General features: G+C 35.8%; 1 protein-coding gene across 1 annotated transcript in view; it reads right to left on the minus strand.

The window, feature by feature from the left end:
- Nucleotides 1-21,437, minus strand: part of MIB1 (MIB E3 ubiquitin protein ligase 1) — a 93,144-nt gene that overhangs the window by 68,722 nt on the left and 2,985 nt on the right. The window contains exons 2-4 of the mRNA XM_081150092.1: nucleotides 8,367-8,538; nucleotides 7,520-7,649; nucleotides 1,998-2,102 (exon numbers count right to left, since the gene is read on the minus strand). Of these exons, the coding sequence (XP_081006218.1) occupies nucleotides 1,998-2,102; nucleotides 7,520-7,649; nucleotides 8,367-8,538 (407 nt within the window). The remainder of the gene's footprint in view (nucleotides 1-1,997; nucleotides 2,103-7,519; nucleotides 7,650-8,366; nucleotides 8,539-21,437) is intronic.

Below are 21,437 nucleotides of genomic sequence, written 5' to 3' on the forward strand. Positions count from 1 at the left end.
TACATAACACATTCCATTTTAAAGATACTTTAACCAAAAAAGAACTCAACTCATGATCTTTCTAATCAATTTTATGAGATACAGAACCAAATAGTCTTTTGATTCCTTGTCCAATTAATTTTCCTATTTACAACTTTAGTCCTTACTTCGCCATAACTTAGTTAACTCAAAGTTCCTTCCCACTTAGCTTGTATAAGGAAACAAATTATTATTTAAGTATCTGAATGGGAAGGCAGTGGTCATATAATGAAAAAATACATTTTATGTGAATTTAGTAGAGCAACCTTGGGGGATACTGTGAAAATTTATAAGTAGATTTACTAAAAAGTGCCTAATAGTATCTGACATAAATAGGTGATCAGTATATACTTACTCTATTAAGGAAAGGAGCTCCTTTACACACACACACACACACACACACACACACACACACACGAGAGAGAGAGAGAGAGAGAGAGAGAGAAGAGAGAGAGAGAGAGAGAGAGAGATATAACCCAACTCTTTTCCAGTTCCTTTGCCATTAGAGCATCATATTTAACTAAATCCTAGCTAAAGAGATACAAGGGTCAAATTGTTTTAGTGTGATACTAGAACTCAGCAAATTCACTTCTAGAAATGTATCCTAAGGAAATACACTCATAAATGTGTAGATATATGTACCAGAATACTTTCTGAAATACTGCTTGCAGCAATGGGGGGGGGGGGGGAACAAAACAGGTACCTAGCAACAGAAATCTCATTAAATAAATAATGGCATAACCATGCAAAAGAGTATTACTACTCAGCCATCAAAAAAGAACAGGATCAATATATATATATAAAATACTTAAGTACCTGAGCACATACAGCACATAAAGCTTCATTTGAAGCAAGTTAATATTATCAGTCGGAATCCTATAAAAATCCACAATTTAAAAGTGGAGAGGCATGAAGATAATGAAACACTGATAATCAATGCTATATATAATTATAAATAGTGGCAAGTAAAGTATGTGCTTAAATTTACATGGCTGGCTTTTATACATATAGAATAAATCAAGGCAAACGAACAGTAGGATATTTCCCCTCCTAATGAGGGGCATAAGACAGTTGGGGGGAAAAATGAAACTTAAAGAATTATTTGAATGAGGAATATATTCAAGACAGAAAGTATATAAAAGGCATATATTGGCATTAATATTTAATTATACTCTAAATTAAATAGCTGAGGTCAATACTTGAACAATGATCCATGAAGTGCAAAAATATAGGGCATCCATTAAGTAACTCACCATTATTCTAAGCACTGAGGTCATTCAAAGTGTTTCTAGGTCAATCATTTTCAATTATCAACACTACACTTTCAAAGTACAGTGAAAAAAACCTCCTTAAAAATAATTTTAATTGGGGGACTGGGCGAAAAAGGTGAAGGGATTGAAAAGTACAGATTAGCAGTTACAAAATAGTCACAGGGATTGCAAAGTACATCATTGGAAATATGGGCAATAATATTGTGATTAAAAAAAAAAAAAAGAAAGCAGAAGGGGCAGTTGTTCTATATTTTAGAAACATGAAATAGGGTGCTTGAATGTATATATTAATTGCACAACTATTACTATTATACCTTATTATTAAAATAAACTTCAGGATAAACTTCAAAAACAAACAAACAAACAAAAATTTTAACATCTACTGTAATTTATAGTTTTATCACCCACCATACCATAAAAACCTCATTATAATACTATTCTCCATGTCCATGCCAAGGAGCAGCCTTACAGCTGATTCTAAATCTTAAATTCTTAGATTGACTATTAAATAGTTCAAACAAATGTAGTAAAAATGTAAAGCTTATTAAATTTTCACTTTATAGATTTCCCCTCCTACTGCACAATAATAATGATTCAGATGGCTACATTCTGACAAAAAGAGATAACAAAAGAAAAAAAATTTTTAAATAAAATTATTTCCCTTCTTTCATCCATCCAATATTTTCTTTTGTGGTTCTTACTACTTACCATACCCTCAAAGCCAACTCTGTAAAGGTTCTTAGCACCATTATCCCAGAGAACATATGCTGCACTGTGTGGGCTCGATGCACTCCAGTCTTGGATTTCTGTTACCTATAAAGGAATTTTTTGAGAAAATAATTTTTTAAAGGGGGAGGGAAGAGGTTAGTTCTTTTAATTATATTTAAATCTTAAAAATCATTAAGCTATCATTCTGTGTAACTAGATATGAAAAATACTTATTTGTCAAATATATGTCACTTCTAATATATAATTGACTTTTAATCAGAGGTATTTTTCCAGAATTATAAGGTAATTCTAAAACTATTATGGAAATTTTAAATTGAAAGGCTTAGTGATTATAACAGATTTTCAGAAAATACATAATTCAATACAAAATCTTAAATCTTTACTCTTAAAGGTTTCTTTTCATGAGTCTTTTCTTTTAAACCCGCTATTTAATATAAAATTCAAAATCTCTGACCAAATACCCAGAATGATTCAAGATTAACCTGCTCTCTGGTCAGCTAAAATATGATAAGCATGAGGCTTGATGGCACTGTTCAAGGATACTTGAGTGATTTTGTTCCCCCAGAGTTCCCTCAGTTGCCCCCAAAAGCAGGCCATCTAAGCTAAAACACCATGTCTATCTACCATGGAAATCCAGACACAATCTCTAGGCCCCACATGGCACCCAACTGATTCATAAACTCGTTATCAAAAAAATTACTGGGTCACTACTGCTTAAGGGTCAAGAATCAACTACACAAAAATGATACACAAGGAGCACTAAACTTGGGTATTATCAAGTAAGCCAGTCTACTGCTAAGAATGGGGAGTTAGTTGCAAATGTTCACTGATTACTTTTCTCCATCTTGACACAATCAGCCATCCTTCATAGTTACTTAGAATGCCAGGATGATGTTAAATATAATTTTTTAAGAAATGACCTTAAAAACAGACTATTATTTCAAATACAATACACAGTGACCCTTTCATTTTTACCCTATACTAAAGAAATCGATTTCTGAGCTATGTATTTTATGGTGCTGTTGTAGAGACAAAATGTTTATATTTAAGATTTAATCAAACATTTGAAAAATATTTCAAATTGTTAGTAAATGAATCCATTTATTCTTTTTAATTGTGAAGTAAATTATACATTATAAAAATATAACATATGTGAATTTTAAATAATAATAAAAAATTAAATAAACACCAGCCTAAGAAAAGAATATTACCGGTACTTTTCAAGTCTCCTGTATGTCTCTCATCAATCCCATCTTCTTGCCTCCCCAAAGAGGTAACTACCACCCTGAATTTAGAGTCCATCACACTGTCTCACTTTGCTTTATGATTTTCAAGACTAACCACTGTATATTATATGCTTATAAAGCAAAAGTTTCTAATACTCTAAATAATCTAATAATCTTTAGCAAAAAATTCTTTCTGATTCTAATATGGTCAGATTCTACTTCATTTGGTTTAAAAAATGCAATGCCAGATTGAATAAGTCTGTTTTTATAAAGGGGGAAAGCATCTGACTAAAAAACAAAGACTACAAATTTTATTTAAATCAAATTCATCCTAACTTTCAAATTACTTGGGATAAAAGCAAGTTCATTAGTTAAACTCTGAATCGCTAAATGCAATTTCTTCATTTGCTAATATGATTTAATTATCGAGGAGGAAACAAAGTGGGCGGCATAAGAAAATAACTACCATCAATTTTATACTGTGAATTCTGATTATGAAATATGTGCAGATTGCTCAGCCAGTGTCGCTCAGTAGTTGAGCATCAACCTATGAACCAGGAAGTCACGGTTTGATTCCAGTCAAGGCAAATGCCCAAGTTGCAGACTCAATCCCCAGTAGGGTGCCCCCTACTGCACGAGGCAGTCAATGACTCTCTCATCACTGATGTTTCTCTCTCTCTCCCCCCTTTTCCTCTCTCTAAAATCAATAAAAACATATTTTTTTAAAAAAGAAATTATGTACAGAGTGTCTGCTAAAACCATTATGTAATAGGTTGTTGAGAAACTCTATAAAAGATCAAATTGCCAATACCTGCATACATTTATCATCTTAAATCTTAACACCACTAATAGTAGGATACTCAGACTCTGTGATTCCTAATATGATGCAAAAGAAAGCACACAGCACAACTTATGAGGTACTCCAGCCAAAATAAAGTTAACCTGAACCTAATCAAGCCTCTACATCTAACTAGGGTTAGAGGAACAAGTTTTAAAGTACCATAATCAATCAGCCAAATCCAAAGAACCTGGTTTCTTTAACAAATAATGGCTTTTTTTTTTTTTTTAATGTTGATAATTTTTGAAGTTAGGTGATGGGTGCATGGAAATTTACTATTTTTTCTGCTCTGGTTTATGTTTGAAATTTTCCATGATAAAGTATTTAAAAAGAAAAGAAAGAAAAGAAAAAAAAGAAAAGAAAAGAAAAGAAAAGAAAAGAAAAGAAAAGAAAAGGAAAGAAAAGAAAAGAAAAGAAGAAAAGAAAATATATCTACTGTACCTACATGAAGCACTTAATTGACACATTCAAAGCATTTGTAAAATGAAAAATGTCTTAAAATACTAACACAGGTAGTGGTACTTAAGAAACCCTTTAAGAATACACTACACACTTCCATGATGTCTTTACATCATGTTTGTCAAAGCTCACACTTAAAATGTTCATTTTTGTGTGTGAGCACTGTTATGACCATGCAAATCACGGTAAGAGTGAGTGGTGGGCCAGTCTGTGTGAGTAGCACAGCATCAGCCCGGGCTGGTTTACACTCTCCTTTGTTGTTACTCCTCACCCGAGGATACTTTCCATTGATTTTTAGAGAGAGTGGAAGGGAGGAAGGGGGAGAGACCGAGAGGGAGAGAGAGAAACACCTATGTGAGACACACAGATTGGCTGCCCCCCACATGCAGCCTGGGGTCAAACCTGCAACCCAGATATGTGCCCTTGACTGGGAATTGAACATGAGACCCTTTGGTCCACAGGCTGATGCTCTAACCACTGAACCAAACTGGCCAGGGCAGTTTATACCCCTTAATATAGCTCATATTAGCCATATAGTTGAACACTGAGCACATGTAGGAAAGAGGGTAAGATGGGAATCCTGAACCTCAAAAAGAGAAAAAAGAGAGAGAGAATACACTATTCACATTTATTCACATTGGTTATGCCAAGGGACTGGGACAGAGAAGTCAGCATTGAAGGGAAAGGGGGAACTTAAAAACTTTATTCATTCATTCACACAGTAAAAACAAAAGTAAAAAAAAAAGTCAGACAATAAAAACTACATTTGCTCTGGCCAGGTGGCTCAGTTGGTTGGTGTGTCTTCAAACCATGCACCAAAGGGTTGTGGGTTCGATTCCTGATCAGGGTACAAACCTAAGTTGTGGCTGAGTGAGACAGATGGTGACTTAAGTCCCAAGCATTCCTCTGAAAGGAATACAGACTTACTTGAACTCAACTTGCTTTGAGCTCTAGTGCTGGGAGAGCAGCTCAAATGGTGCAAGGATATAAGGGAAGGAGCTGAACTGTCTGCATCAGGGGGAGAGCTAGGGGACAGCTTTCTCCCAGACAGAAGTGCTGGCAGAGGCAATTGTTCCTTTTATAAGCCTTCCTCCCAAAGAGCTGGCAGGTGGTGCCATATCTGAGTCTTCATCAACCTAGCTAACACTGTTCGCCCTGCCAGGTGATTCCCTGAGACCCTGCCCCACCAAATTGCAGGTCCACCCAAGCATTTCCAGTGGCTTTTCCTTATAAATGGCCTCTCTTGGCTCATACTTCAGATTTTCTAAAATCTCTCAAACAAGCAGCATCTGGCCCCAGCATGCTCTGTACTTCTCACTAAGTGGCTCCAGGCCTAGAACCAGTGGCACCTGGCCTTGGTTCACAGCTTGGCCTCTCCTGGGCACCTCCAAGCCCAGCACAAGTATCAGCCATCTGCAGATTGCTTTGTAGCTCACGCCAGCATTATTTACAATAGCCAAGATATGGAAGCAATCTAGGTGTCCATCAATAGAAGAATGGATAAAGAAGTGGTGCATATATACAATGGAATATGACTCAGCCATAAAAAAGAATGAAATCTTGCCATCTGCAACAATATGGATGGATTGATAGGGTGTTGTGCTGCGTGAAATAAATCAGACAGAGGAAGACAAATGCCACTATGATTTCTCTTATATGTGGAATCTAAAGAGAAAAATAAACAAGCAGAACAGAAACAGACTAATATATAGAGAGAACATTCTGACATTGCCAGATGGAAGGGCATTGGGGAAATGAGCAAAAAAGATGAAGGGATTAAGAAGTACAAATTGGGCCATAGCTGGTTTTGCTCAGTGGTTAGAGCATCAGCCAACAGACTGAAGGGTCCCAGGTTTGATCCCAGCCAAGGGCACATACCTTGGTTACAGGTTCCATCCCTCACCCCAGTCTGGGTGTGTGTGGGAGGCAACCAATCGATGTGTGTCTCTCTCACATCGATGTTCCTCTTTCTTTTCCCCTCTCTCTCTCTTTCTCTGAAAAGCAATGGAAAAAATATCCTTGGGTGAGGATTAAAAAAAAAGTACAAATTGGTGGTTACAGAACAGTCATGGGGATGTAAAGTACAATATACGGAATACAGTCAATAATATTGTAATAACTATGTATGGTGTTACATGGGTACTAGATTTACTGGGGTGATCACGTAGTAATTTATATAATGTCTAATCACTAGGGTGTACACTTGAAACTAAGATCATGTATGTCAACTGTAACTGAAAAATAAAAACATTAAAGTAAAAAAAAAATCATCATTCCTCAATGCTAAAAAGTCTAATGTGAAATGTCACCTCAGTACATGTAGCATTTAGCATAACACAAAATACACACAATTAAATACACATTTGTTGAATGAATCAATAAATGATTAGCAAAAGCATCATAAAATCCAAAATAAATAAATCCAACAACCCACTTAGCCTACTATCTTTGGCTATCCCACCCCAGTGATACAGGCTCTACAAAATTCCCTTCAGAATGACTGCTATAATTGACCCTAGACAGCTCTACACACTACCTGAGAAGAGTTTCAGAGTTAAGTTGGACTAGATAATAAAGTAGCTGCTTATTACCCCCTAAGACACAGGTCTTTGAGAGAATAGAATATAAAACAAGTAAATTCAAATGAAATTTTAATAGCAAGAAAGTTAAGCACATTAGCTAAAGCTCAGGGAGGGTGGCCCAAACAATGTTTAGAAAGGCATTCTGGGCAACAAAATGGAAATATGAAGCCTAAAGGTAGAAAGGTAAAATCTTCCCAGCAACTTTCTCAAGAAATGCCAATATTTACAACACAGCAGGAACAATCTTTTTTCTTTCAGGAAAAAAGGAAATGAAGATTTTTAAAATTATTCTTGGCATTAAAAAAATGGGCCACAAAATTCAATTATAGTAATAATAAAAATCTCCTGACATGTTATATTCTAGAATAACATGATGAACTAAGAAAAACATTTTACCTTTCCCCTACGTCCATTTCCTCCATCCTGATCTTCCCATTGCCAGTCTACTCCTCGTACCACTCTGGCACCTGCAAAGATCCCTCTGGCTGTAATCTTCTTAGATTTTCTACGAGACTCTAACAGAACCCTAAAAATAAAATTATTTTCTTTCAAATTTACATTAAAACAGGCAACATTATTTTTTAAAACAAGATTATATAAAAGGTTATTTTGAAAATATGAAAGATTTTTCTTTGTTCTGGTTAATACCATAACAGCATGTTACAGAAATACTTTCTGTAACATTTACAGGTGATGATGATGACAGTGGTAGTTGGAATAGTAAAAGCAGCTAATACTTACTGAGCTTTTACTATACATAAAAACACTCACAGAGGTATAAAGTTTGTTGTACTCAAGAGGAGGGTATTCCATTAAATAGTAATGGAATCCACATTTGAATCCAGTCTACCCACTTCAGAGTATCACTATAGCCTCTACTACTTTAGAGACAGCAAACTCAAATCAAGTACCTGTACAACTGTTAGGTAAATAATATAAATGAGGGCCTAAGAAAGATAGCACCAAAGAAATGACAAATGGCAAGTAGCACTTGACCTCAGGCTTATTTAGGAAGACAAGAGGGAGGAGTAGGGACTTTGGTGAACTCAAGCACATTATTTATCTACGGGGTACAGGTGCTCCTGTGCTTCAGCAGACTCCTACCACGAACAAATGTAGGCCCAGTGCTACCTCTTGACTAACCTAGCTATCAGAAGCTTTCCTAATCCTATTTTTAAGGCTGAATAGTATAAAAATTTAATACAAACAAGGAATTACAACTAAAGAAAAAACTTTCCCATACCGCTCACTTCCTGGTGTAGTAATTCTATAGAAGCGATGCCTTAAGTGATGCTTATCTCCATGATAACAAACTGTGCACAAATCATAATTTGTACACTCTGCACACTTCCACCGAATGCCAATGATTGGCTGCTGGCGGCAGGTATCACACATGGTTCCATCATGCTTGATGCCTGTTAATTAAAACAAGGATACACACTTACATTAATTACAGGTATTATTTACTTGAATATTATTTCTTAAGGGGAAAAATAAGAACATGGCATTTTACAAAGTATTTCAAAAAGGAGGAAATAATATTTCAATGTATCAGTTTCAAGATAACATATTACGAATATTTTAATCAGCACAAATTACATACTAGTTTCTATCCCTTCTTTTTTTATTAGTAAAACATTTCTCAGTAGCACTTCCCGTGTTCTCATCCACAAACTGAAATTTAGATTCAGTCCAGAGAAAATAAAAAGAACCCTTTATCTCCAAGAAGATGTTTCAGACTTCAACACTCAGGAATCTTTTGAGGAATTTAAACTTATCCTCCAGGTAAATAATTACTACAAAAGAAAAGACAATTTTATCCTCAAGGTATCATAAAAACAAACTACTAATTAACTTAAGAATTTTTCTCTAGGTATTAACTTTGTCCCCACAAACAATAAACTTCAGAAAATGATTAGCAAGCAAGCTTCCCAGTTTAAAGGGTAGCAATATACTATAGTTGAGTTTGTTGTGGTTTTTTTCTAAGGGATTAGAAGTAATACATCTAGAAAAAGAAAATAAGTACTTGGTTATATAACCTTCACTAAAAATGTTCACATGCATGGATGAGACAGACATTAGAACTATAAAAGGTACAGCTAAAAAGTAATGAAAATAACACATTTTTGCAAAAGGGTGGGGAACGTCCAGCCTACGGGCCATGTATAGCCCTCAAAATCATTTGGTCTGGACCTGCCAAGGCCTCACTAAACAGAAGTAGTTCTAGCCGTCACATTAGGGGTGAGTTAATTAAATGTTTGACCAGCCCAGCCAGCGTGGCTCAGCAGTTGAACATCGACCTAGGACCCAGGAGATCTTGGTTAGATTCCCGGTCAGGGCACATGCCCTGGTTGTGGGCTTGACCCCCAGTAGGGGATGTGCAGGAGGGAGCCAGTCAATGACTCTCTCATCATTGATGTTTCTATCTCTCTCTCTCCCTCTCCCTTCCTCTCTCTCTAAAATCAATAAAAACATATATTTTTTAAAACTATTAAATATGAAAAAAGGAAACCACAGTGCTAGAAAAAAAGTTGAACAGCGTACTTTACAATTTTGAATAAAGTTTATCTAAGCATGTCACAAAACCTAGAACTCACATGCATGCCCATGTGAGCACACATATACATAAGTGTATAAACAGAGAAAAATCTGAAAGCCTACTACAAAACTGCTGACAATGATTGGGGGTGCAGAGATGGAGGCACTTTCACCTTTTGTTCTATATACCTTTGAACTGCTTATTTTTATTATAAGCATATTGCTAATATCATAATTTAAAAAGAAAAAACAGCCCTGGCCAGTGTGGCTCAGTGGGTTGGGCATCCTCCCATGCAACAAAAGGTTGTTAGTTCAATTCCTGGTCAGGGAACATGACCTGGTTTCAGGCTTGATCCCCAGTAGGGGGGAAGCAGGAGGCAGCCCAATGGATGTATCCCTCTCACATCGATGTTTCTCTCTCTCTAAAAATCAATTTAAAAATCTTAAAAAAAGAAAACACAAAGCAATAGATACCAATTTTATCCTCTCAAACTGGCACAGATTAAAAATAACATGTCAGTGCATGTGAAGATGGTGTCCAAAGAGGCAGTCTGATACTTCCGAGAGGTAAACCAAAATTGATACCACCTCTATAGAAGGTACTTGCAAAATGTTTCAAGTGCCTTAAAAGACCGTGACTCTGGGTTCACATTTTTTAAAAGGTATATTCAAAAATAGTAAAACTGTAGTAGATAGAAACAAAAATTTAACATAACTGACATCAAAAATATGGGGTTATTTATGGGTAAACTATGGTAATTCACAAGGGAAATTCAGTTATTAAAGCATGTTGTAGAAGAGATATTACTGACATAGTAAACTATATTATTATTTTATAAAGCAATTTGCAAAGAATTACAGTATACCATTTTGGTAAATAAATTACATAATATATACAATTCACCTGCACAGAAAAACTAGAAAGATAATATCCAAAATGTGCTGACTGAATTATCCTTTGCAGTTTTCCAAGTTTTCTGCACTGAGCTTACTACAGGAAAGCACTATGATCAAAAACATAATATCAAATAGCATAATAGTAAATGTCTCCACAATGGTTAAGTTTCTAAACAAGGTGTAAAACAGGTCTTCTGTGCCAATACAAAACATAAAATGCACTAAACAATCAGTATCCCTATGCATGTAGAGCTTTATTCTAAACTGTGTAGCACTTCAAATGAGTTAGTTGATAAAAAGCATAAGGAAAAATGTATCTCAACCTCCCACCGACCAAAAAGAGAAAAAGTCCAGTTTTCAGCTATTTACATATTTTCATCTCTATGTTAATTTTCCACAAAGTACAATGATAACATTCGTGAGCTCACAAACTGAGTACAGGCTTTCTTTAAAAGAAACCATTTAAACACACAATGATAACTGGTGTAAAAAAAAAAAAAAAAGGCCCTTCTACAATTCATAGCTTTAAAGAATACTCCAGGAAAACCATTAATGCACACAAAAGCACATCCAAATCCTTTCTGGGTTCCCACAGTTCAAACATCAACAAAGCTAGTGAACAGCTGTGAAACAGACTAATGCTGAGAACTGGAAAAAGTAAACAAAGCATCATCCCCTCTTCCACTACCAAAATGAGCACTAAAGAATTTTTAAGGAGAATGCAATCAACAGAATTTAAAACAAAAGTTGATATTTAAAGAAACATAAAACAGATGAAGGGGTATTAAATAAACAGGCCTAAATTTGACTCCTCTCTCACACTGGTAGCTTTTTTGCTTCCCCTTACTACATCTACCTAATTTATTCTCATCTAAAACCATTTTTTCCCAGTCTAAACCTCCTTTGCCCTGGCAAGAATTCTTTCTTAAAATTTGCATTTCATAAAACTTATTCCCTAACTAAACCGTGCTTTTCTCCTTCCTATAGAATACCATCTTACCCTCAAGAGTTAATGCTCTTTCCCTTTGCTAAGCTTTATGAAGACATCTGCCACTGTTAAATGAACCACCTGATGATAGCTTTTGACTCATTCTACTAATACTCAAATGACCATCTGCTGTTTTAATGGCATCTAGCCTAAATGCAATAACTTAGAGAATTTACATAGCTTAAGTCTCTTCGTTAGAAAATTTTATGAGAACAGTAAAACATGCTAGTCAAGATCAATAATCACAAGTTAAAAGTCAATGAAAACAGCTCAAATTCACAAGGCACTGCAAGTAAAATGTTGAATTTCTAGAAAGAAAAGATGACTGACAGAGAGAACTAGAGTTCTCACTACAAGCAGCTCCCTACATGAAGCACTTAAACATGAAACGAGAATATCTAAATTATCACTTTGTATAATAGCAAAAGTAAGCAATATAACTGTTCATTAACAAGAGAGTGGAAATGTAAATATACAATGGAATACCTAAAATAAATGTTCAACAGTCACACAATTCAACATGGATGAATCCTTCAACTGTAATGCTGAATTTTGTAAGCAGAAACTCTACAAGCCAGGAGAGAATGGAACCAGATATTCAAACATCTGAAGGAGAGACATTACCAGCCATGAGTAATATAAACAGCAAAATTACCCTTTAAATATGAAGGAGAAACAAAGACATACATAAGCTGAGAGATTTTATCACAAGAAAACCTCACTGCAGGAAATACTCAGGAGAGCTATTCTACCTGAAACAAAGAATATAAGATCACAACACTACAAGTAAGATCACCGAAAAACTTACAGCATAAACAGATATAATTTGTGAAAACAAAAACATAAAAGAGGAGGGGGTAAAGGTCTGAAAAGGTAAAGGAGGATGAATATCAGATGCACTCAAAAGAAAAAAAAACTATTGTATATATGCAACTTTATTTTTATAAACCTAATGGTAACCACACACAAAAAATCCCCAAACCAGGCCACATAGCTTAAAAAAAGAGAACAAAGAAGAAGTATGAAACACCACCAAACAAAAGCAACAGACAGAAGTACAAAGAAAAAGAACCAATGGAGGCACAGAGCTACCAGAAAACAAAAGATAAAATGGCTATAGGAAACCCTCATACATCAATAATTACCCTAAATGTAAATGGTCTGAATTCACTATAAAGAAGCAAAGAGTAGCAGAGTGGATCAAAAAACAAAACCCAACCACATGCAGCCTACAAGACACACATCTAAGCATCAAAGACAACGGTAGATTCAAAGTAAAAGGATGGAAAATGATTCTCCAAGCAAATTACATCCACCTTGAAAAGCAGGTATAGCCATACTTATATCGGACAAAATAGATTTCAAGACAACAGAGATAACAAGAGACAAAGATGGACACTTTATAATGATAAAGGGGACACTACATCAAGAAGATATAACACTTCTTAATATATATGCACCCAACCAGGGAGCACTGAAATGTATAAAGCAACTACTCGCAGAAATAAACGGATTAAAACACAACCATAGTTGAGGCCCTTAATATTCCACTGACAGCTCTAGACAGATCAACCAAACAAAATCAATAAAGAAATATCAGCCTTAAATGAAATGCTAGGCCAAATATACATAATTGACATTTACAAAACCTTTCATCCCAGAACATCAGATTATACATTCTTCTCCAGGGCACATGGAGCATTCTCAAGGACAGACTATAGGTTGGGTCACAGAACTAGCATTAACAAATTTAAGAAGACTGAAATTATACCAAACATATTCTCTGACCAGGATGCCTTGAAATTAGACATCAACTGCAAAAAGGAAGAAACCCACAAATACATGGAGATTAAACAACATACTACTAAAAAATGACTGATCAAAGAAGAAATAAAAGATGAAATCAAAAGATACATAGACGCAAACAAGAATGACAATACAACATATCAAAACTTCTGGGATGCAGCAAAAGCAGCAATAAGAGGGAAGTTCGTATCATAAGCCTATCTCAAAAAACAAGAGAAATCCCAAGTAAACAACCTAATATAACATCTTAAAGAACTAGAAAAAGAACAGCAACCCAAAGTCAGCAGAAAAAAGCAAATCATAAAAATTAGAGCAGAATTAAATGAAATAGAGAATAAAAAGACTATACAAAAAATTAATAAAACAAAGAGCTAGTTCTTTGAAAAGATTAATAAATTTGACAAACCCCTGGCCAGACTCACAAAGGAAAACAGGGAAAAGACTCATATAAACAAAATCAGAAATGAGAGAGAAGTCACCACAGAACAGACATTACAGATATACAAAGGATCATACTAGATTATGAAGACTATATGCCACCAAATTCAATAACCTAGAAGAAATGGATAAGTTCCTAGAAATATATAACCTTCCTAGACTAAATCATGGAGAACTGGAAAATCTAAAGAGACCGATAAGCAGGGAGGAAATTAAACCACCATCAAAAACCTACCAAAAAATAGAAGTCCAGGACCAGATGGCTTAACCAATGAATTCTACCAAACGTTGAAAGAAGATTTAAAACATATCCTTCTCAAACTCTTCCAAAAAAACTGAAGAGGCAATACTTCCTAACACATTTTATGAGGCCAATATAACCCTGATACCAAGACCTGGCAAAGATAAAACAAAAAAAGAAAATTACAGACCAATCTCTCTGATGAATACAGACGCAAAAATCCTAAACAAAATACTAGCAAATCGAATACAGCAGTACATCAAAAAAATAATACATCATGATCAAGATGGGTTCATTCCAGGGCCACAAGGATGGTTCGACATACTTAAATCAATCAATGTAATACAGCACATTAACAAAAGGAAGGATAAAAATCATGATCTTACCAAGAGATGCAGAAAAAGCATTTGATAAGATACAAATCATAACATCCATTTATGATTAAAACACTCAATAAAATAGGAATAGAAGGAAAGTATCTTACCATAATAAAGGCCATATATGATAAACCTTCAGCTAATATCATACTCACTGGTGAAAAACTGAAAGCTTTTCCTCTAAGATCAGGAACAAGAGAAGGATGCCCACTCTCTCTTATTCAACATAGGAATGAGGAAAGGAAGAAGTAAAACTGTCACTTTTTGTGGACATGATTTTGTATTTAGAAAACCCTAAAGACTCCACCAAAAAAGCTATTAGAAACAATAAACAAATACAGTAAACAAAATCAATGTACAAAAATCCATTGCCTTCCTGTATACTAACAGCAAAACTTCAGAAAAAGAAATGGAAAAAAAAAAATTCCTTTTGCAATTGAAACCAAAAGAATAAATACCTAGGAATAAACTTAACAAAGAACGTAAAAGACCTATAGACTGAAAATTACAAAGCATTATTAAAAGACATTGAAAAAGACACAGCAAAATGGAAAAATATCCCATGTTCATGGATTGGAAGAATCAGCATAGTTAAAATGGCCATATTACCCAAAGCAATAAACAGATTTAATGCAATCCCCCATCAAAATCCCAATGCCATTTTTTAAAGAAATAGAACGAGAAATTATCAGAGTTGTATGGAACCACAAAAGACCCCAAATAGCCAAAGCAATCCTAAGAAAACAGAATGAAGCTGGAGGTATCATGCTACCTGACTTCAAATTATATTACAAGCTACGATGGATCAAAACAGCACGGTATCGGCACAGAAACAGACACCTAGATCACTGCAACAGAAAAGAGAGCCCAGATATAAAAACCACATGTATATGGGCAAATAATTTTCGACAAAGAAGCCAGAAACACACAATGGATCAAAGATAGTCTCTTCAATAAATGGTGCTGGGAAAACTGGAAAGTCACATGCAAAAGAATGAAACTGGATTAGTTTGTCCCCATGTACAAAAATTAACCCAAAATAGATTAAAGACCTAAATATGGGACCCAAAACAATAAGTTACATAGAAGAAAACATAGGTACCAAACTTAGGGACCTTGGTTGTAGATTATATTTTATGAACTTGAACCCAAAGGCAAGGGAAGTAAAGGTAAAAATAAATGAATGGGACTATATCAAACTAAAAAGCTTCTGCACAGCAAAAGAAACTGATAACAAAACCAAGAGGCAGCCACCCAGATGGGAGATGATATTTGCAAACAATAGCTTTGATAAAGGTTTAATTTCCAAAATATATAAAGAGCTCATAAAACTCAACACCAAACAACCCAATCAAAAAGTGATCAGAGGTTGTGAACAGACACCTGTCCCAAGAAAACATATGAACAGCCAATAGATATATGAAAAAGATGTTCAGCCCATCTGGCGTGGCTCAGAGGTTGAGCATCAACCTATGATTCTGGAGATCGAGGTTCAATTCCTCATCAGGTCACATGCTTGGGTTGCGGGCTCGATACCCAGGCAAGGGGTGTGCAGGAGGCAGCCAATCAATGACTCTCTCATCATTGATGTTTTTATCTCTCCCTCTCCCTTCCTCTCTCTCTGAAATCAATAAAAAATAGATATTTAAAAAAAGAAAAGATGTTCACCCTCACTAGCAATTAGGGAAATGCAAGTCAAAACTACAATGAGATACCACTTCACACCTGTTAGAGTGGCTATAATCAACAAGACAAGCAGTAACAAGTGTTGGAGAGATTGTGGAGAAAGGGGAACCCTCATTCACTGCCGATGGGAATGTAGACTGGTACAACCACTATGGAAAGCAGTCTGGAAATTCCTCAAAAAATTAAGAATAGAGCTACCATATGACCCAGCAATCCCTCTCCTGGGTATATACCCAAAAAACTCGAAAACATGTATTTGCAAAACTAAATGCACCCCTATGTTCATTGCAGCATTATTCACGGTGGCCAAGATATGGAAACCACCAAAGTGCCCTGTGATAGAGGACTGGATAAAGAAGATATGGTACAGGTACACAATGGAATACTACTCAGCCATAAGAAAGGATGAAATACTGCCATTTGCAATAGCATGGAAAGACCTTGAGAATACTATGCTAAGTGAAATAAGTCAGAAAAAGCAAAGGACCATATGATTTCACTAATATGTGGGATATAAAACTGAAACTCGTGGGCATAAACAGCAGTGTGGTGGTGGCCGGAGAGAAGGGGGTCTGAAGGATGGGGAATGAAGGGGGTCTTAATATATGGTGATGGGAGAAGATATGACTTTGGGTGGTGGCACAAAGAGCAATTTATAGATCTTGTAACATAGAAACCCACACCTGAAATCTACATGCTTCCCAATAAATTTAATAAATAAATAAAATTTATCTACTCCATTTATTTCATAGATAAAGGAAAAAGCCACATAAAGGAAATTTTCTGCTATACCAGATAATATAATTATCTATGTTGCCCCTCACCACACACACAAACATAAATATTAATGAGCTGATTTTTCTCAAAAAACAAAAGAAGCTTTATAAACACGGTGAGATTTCAGTAATTTGAATACTGGGTAAGATCTGATAGTTTAGTAGATGTAACAATGTCATATCTTCTGCCAAGGGCACAGCTTGGTTTCAAGAGTGTAGGATGACTGGGACTTTGAACTGCTGTTTGGAACAATAAAAATGTAAAAGATTAAGGGCCTCAATAAAGTAAAAATACAGTACCATACTAGTAAAGGTTGACCAGCTAGAGAATCTAACAGCCTCATATGCAGCTCAATTACTGGCTTTGACAGCAAAACCTCTCTTTCACAGGATTGATATGTGTTTTTAACAGGAGGCTAAATGTAGTTATGTATAATAAACTACATGTTACATATTGTATATATGCACACACACACAGAAAAACTATTGATGTCCAATAATAGTGTTACATTAATCAAATAACCATACTAGATTACATAAAGTATTTTAATTTCCTAATCAATTTTCCCTCGGGAAAAGTAGTACAAATGGCAATCACTTCTGAACTACTATAGTCTAAATGGAAGAGAGAGATAGAGAGGAAAAAGCTATGAACTGACTGTTCATCTTGACATCTGCCAGTTACCAGCTTTGTGACAAGTTACTCTTAATCTCTTTTTGTTTGTTTTAAGATAGTATCAATCTAACCTCAGATCAAATGAGTGAAAACCTCTTTGAAAAGAGCATTTTATTCAGAAAAATTCATTCAGAGCCATGGCTTTGCTAGGAAATAGAGATACAAGGAACGCATGAACACACAAACACACACACACACACACACTTTCCTTACCCTCAAACTAATAATTTAGTGCAAAATTACAACACAGCATACCTTTGGCAATAGATGGAAGCACAGAGTGCATTGGAGCACACTGCCTAGCAATTAAAGAAGGTGGAGGAGAGACTTGAGTAGGTGGCTACCTGGAAACACATCCAAAAAGAAATATCTAATCTAATCACAGGGATAAGGCAGTAAGTATAGAACCAGGAATATATATTAAGATAGTATTATATTTACACCCTGGCCAGGTTGCTTACTTGGCTGGAGCATTGTCCCAGACACCAAAAGGCTGCAAGTAGGATTCCCTGTCAGGGCACATACCTGGGTTGCAGGTTCAATCCCCAGTTGGAGGGTGTACGGGAGGCAACCAATCAACGTTGCTCTTTCTCTCCCCTCTTTTTTTTTAAATTTTTTATATGTCTTTATTGATTTCAGAGAGAGGAAAGGAGAGGGACAGAGAGATAGAAACATCAATTATGAGTCATTGATTGGCTGCCTCCTGCACGCCCCAACTGGGGATGGAGCCCGCAACCCGGGCATGTGCCCTGACTGGGAATCGAACCCCGCGCCTAGATCCCAGGTTGATGCTCAACTACTGAGCCATGCCCGGCCGGGCCCTCTTTATCTCTTCTTCTCTCTCTAAAATCAACAAAACATACCCTCGCATGAGGATTAAAAAACCATGCCATTACACTTGCACTATAACGTATATTGTGATAATATGTAAGTATATTCAAAAGCTGTTTCATGTTTTTATTTCAGTTTTACACACACTTCTCTTCTCCCCCCCCAATAACATCAAACCCTAAAACTGAAGACATCTATTACGACTAACAATCAAGGCTTGGAATCAGCTAAGGGGAAAAGCAGACAACAGAGAGCCTGGACATCTCAAGTAGACAAGTATAGTAATCACTTAGCATCCTGCTATTCAAAGTGTATCCATGAGCCAGCAACATCCGTATACCACCTGGGAGCTTGTTAGAACTACTCCGACTGAATCCCATACCTACTGAATTAGAATCTGCATTTTTAAAGGACCCCAATCAATCTGTGGGCTTGCTTAAGTTTGAGAAGGACTAATAGAGGGGTTGCTAGTTGATTTCTTGAGACCCTCAGTTCAAACAAGCTGCAATCTGCAGGGAGTATTAAAACTAGGTGGACTTTCATCATTCAAAACACTGTTTTAGCAGATGGAGATAAACAGGGAAAGACACTTTATATGAATCTGTAAAATAAGACAGGATCTATAGGAAAATCAAGTTTTCTTTACCCATGCTATTAGTAAGAAACAGCTCACAATATTTTAACCTTAACAGGTCTGGCATCCTCCTCCCCAAATATTGTTCCCACAAGTTCTGTATTTTCCTAAGGCTCTGTTCCCTAATACTACTACTTTCTCCTCCTGTAGTTCTAGAAGCATCAGAAATGGGCCTCAGAAAGGAAAGGCTGGGGTTATTAATCCATTTCATTTATTATCCAGGGTGAGCACTTCTAGATCTTCAGTTGAGTACTAACATCTGAGGAGTTTGTCAGAGCACCCAAGAAACACTCTTTGCTAGGAGTGGAAGTACAAAGAACTGCCCCCAAAACAGCCTGGACCAACAATACTAGAAGCTATTTTTGAATAAACCTGATCATCTATACTAACTTCTTGTTATCCATTCCCAGGAGGGTAGAAAGAACCTTAATAGGAAACTCAGATTCATTTTCTCCACTCTTTCTCTGATAACAATACTGTAGTCAAGTGACCACTAAACAAGCATTAAGTAAAATTTCTCCCTAAATCCTATAAAATCAGTACCTAAATGACAAAAGGTCAACTATACATACTTCATTACAGACTTCCCACAATTAACTCCAAACTAATTCATATACATATATTTGCACCATCTTCTTGCTCACTACAAATTAGCCAAATATATTTGGATACAAGACAGAAGTTACATAATTCAAATGTATACTAAATTCCTCTTTTCAAGGCTGACTATCCTAGGCCATAAATTCAAACATACCATGTGTCACTTAAGAGAAAAAAATAAAACTTATATGCCAAAATATTACTGACCCCACATACAACCCTGACACAGTATCTACGACATGCAATAAGGGAATATAAGATTCACAATGATCCAATCACTCCAGAATCCTTAACACTCAGAAAACTTTCACAGAATTTTATTTTAAGGTTACCCATTTCTTTTTTTGATCCTCACCCAAGGATATTTTTTCCATTGCTTTTCAGAGAGAGTGGGAGGGCAAGAGAGACCGAGAGAGAAACATCGATTTGAGAGAGACACATCAATTGGTTGCCTTCTGCAAGTACCCTGACCAGGACCAGGGACAGAGCCTTTAACCAAGGGTATGTGCCCTTGGCTGGAACTGAACCTGGGACCCTTCAGTCCATGGGCCGATGCTCTAACAACTGAGCCAAACTAGCTAGGGCAGGTTATCCATTTCTTAATTCCCAAACATACTGTAATAAATTTTCTGTTCATATAATGTGGGTATAAATAAAGAACAAGAATGAGTAATCAAAGACAATCTCAGTTGTCCTTACAATAAACATTGTAAAACTTAATAAAATTAGTTATGAAATATGTCAAGCACACAAAAAGGCATAAAAATGTAACAAATACCTATGTGTCCACCACCCAGTTTAAGACATAAAACATTACCAAAATAGTTACAACCCCTGGGGTACTATCATTAACTGCACTCCACTTCCTTCAACGTAAAGATATCCACTCCCAGGAATTTAGCATTTACTACTTCTTTGTATACTTTTACCACACACGTACGTGGTACATCTTCCTAAATCAATAAGTCTCAATCATATTCCTAAACCAATGAGGATCAGCGACAATTTTGTTCCTCATGGGATATTTGGTAATATCTGGAAATATTTGGGGTTGTCATGACTGCAACTAGTGGGTAGAGGCTAGGAAAGCTGGCCTACAATGCACAGAAAAGTCCCCTACAACAAAGAATTATCTAATCAGTCCAAAACAGCCATAGTACCAAAGCTAAGCAACCCTGCTCCAAACAATAAACAGTATTGTTTTGCACTTTAACATATCATAGGTTTTCTTTCCAAAAAACTTTTATTTTCTTGCTTTATTTACTCAACATTAATGTTCTCTTCTGTACAGAACTTCACTGTATAAATTCATAGTTTGTTTATCCATTCTTCTGTTGATGCACCTTTAAGTTTTTTCCAATTTTTTGCTTTTACATACAATACTTCTGTGAACATTCTTATACAAGGCTTTTGGTGCTCAATGAGAGATTCTGTCTAGGGCAGTAATTTTCAAAGTGTGGTTCTTGAACCCCTAGGGTAGTCCCCAAGGCTCTTTTTAGGGGCTTCATGAGGTCAAAAGTATTTTCATAACTATACCAAGATTATATGTGTCTTTTTCATGTTGGCATTGCAATGGTAAGTAAAAATGATAGTGATTTAGCCAAGTACACTCATTAATGAGACATATGGATAGCCTGTACCTCCTGAAATAATGCATTCTAGTGCAAAACACCACATCTAATGCTATTCATACCTAAAACACATGTGAATTTAATCATGAGAAAACATTAGACAAACCCAACTTAAGGGATATTCTATAAAATGACTGGTTAGTGTCAATGTCCTGAAATATGAAGAAAGACTGAGTAACTGGCCAGAATGGAAGA

This window comes from Miniopterus schreibersii (assembly GCF_964146895.1).
Source record: "Miniopterus schreibersii genome assembly, chromosome: 10".
Classification (NCBI taxonomy): Eukaryota; Metazoa; Chordata; class Mammalia; order Chiroptera; family Miniopteridae; genus Miniopterus; species Miniopterus schreibersii.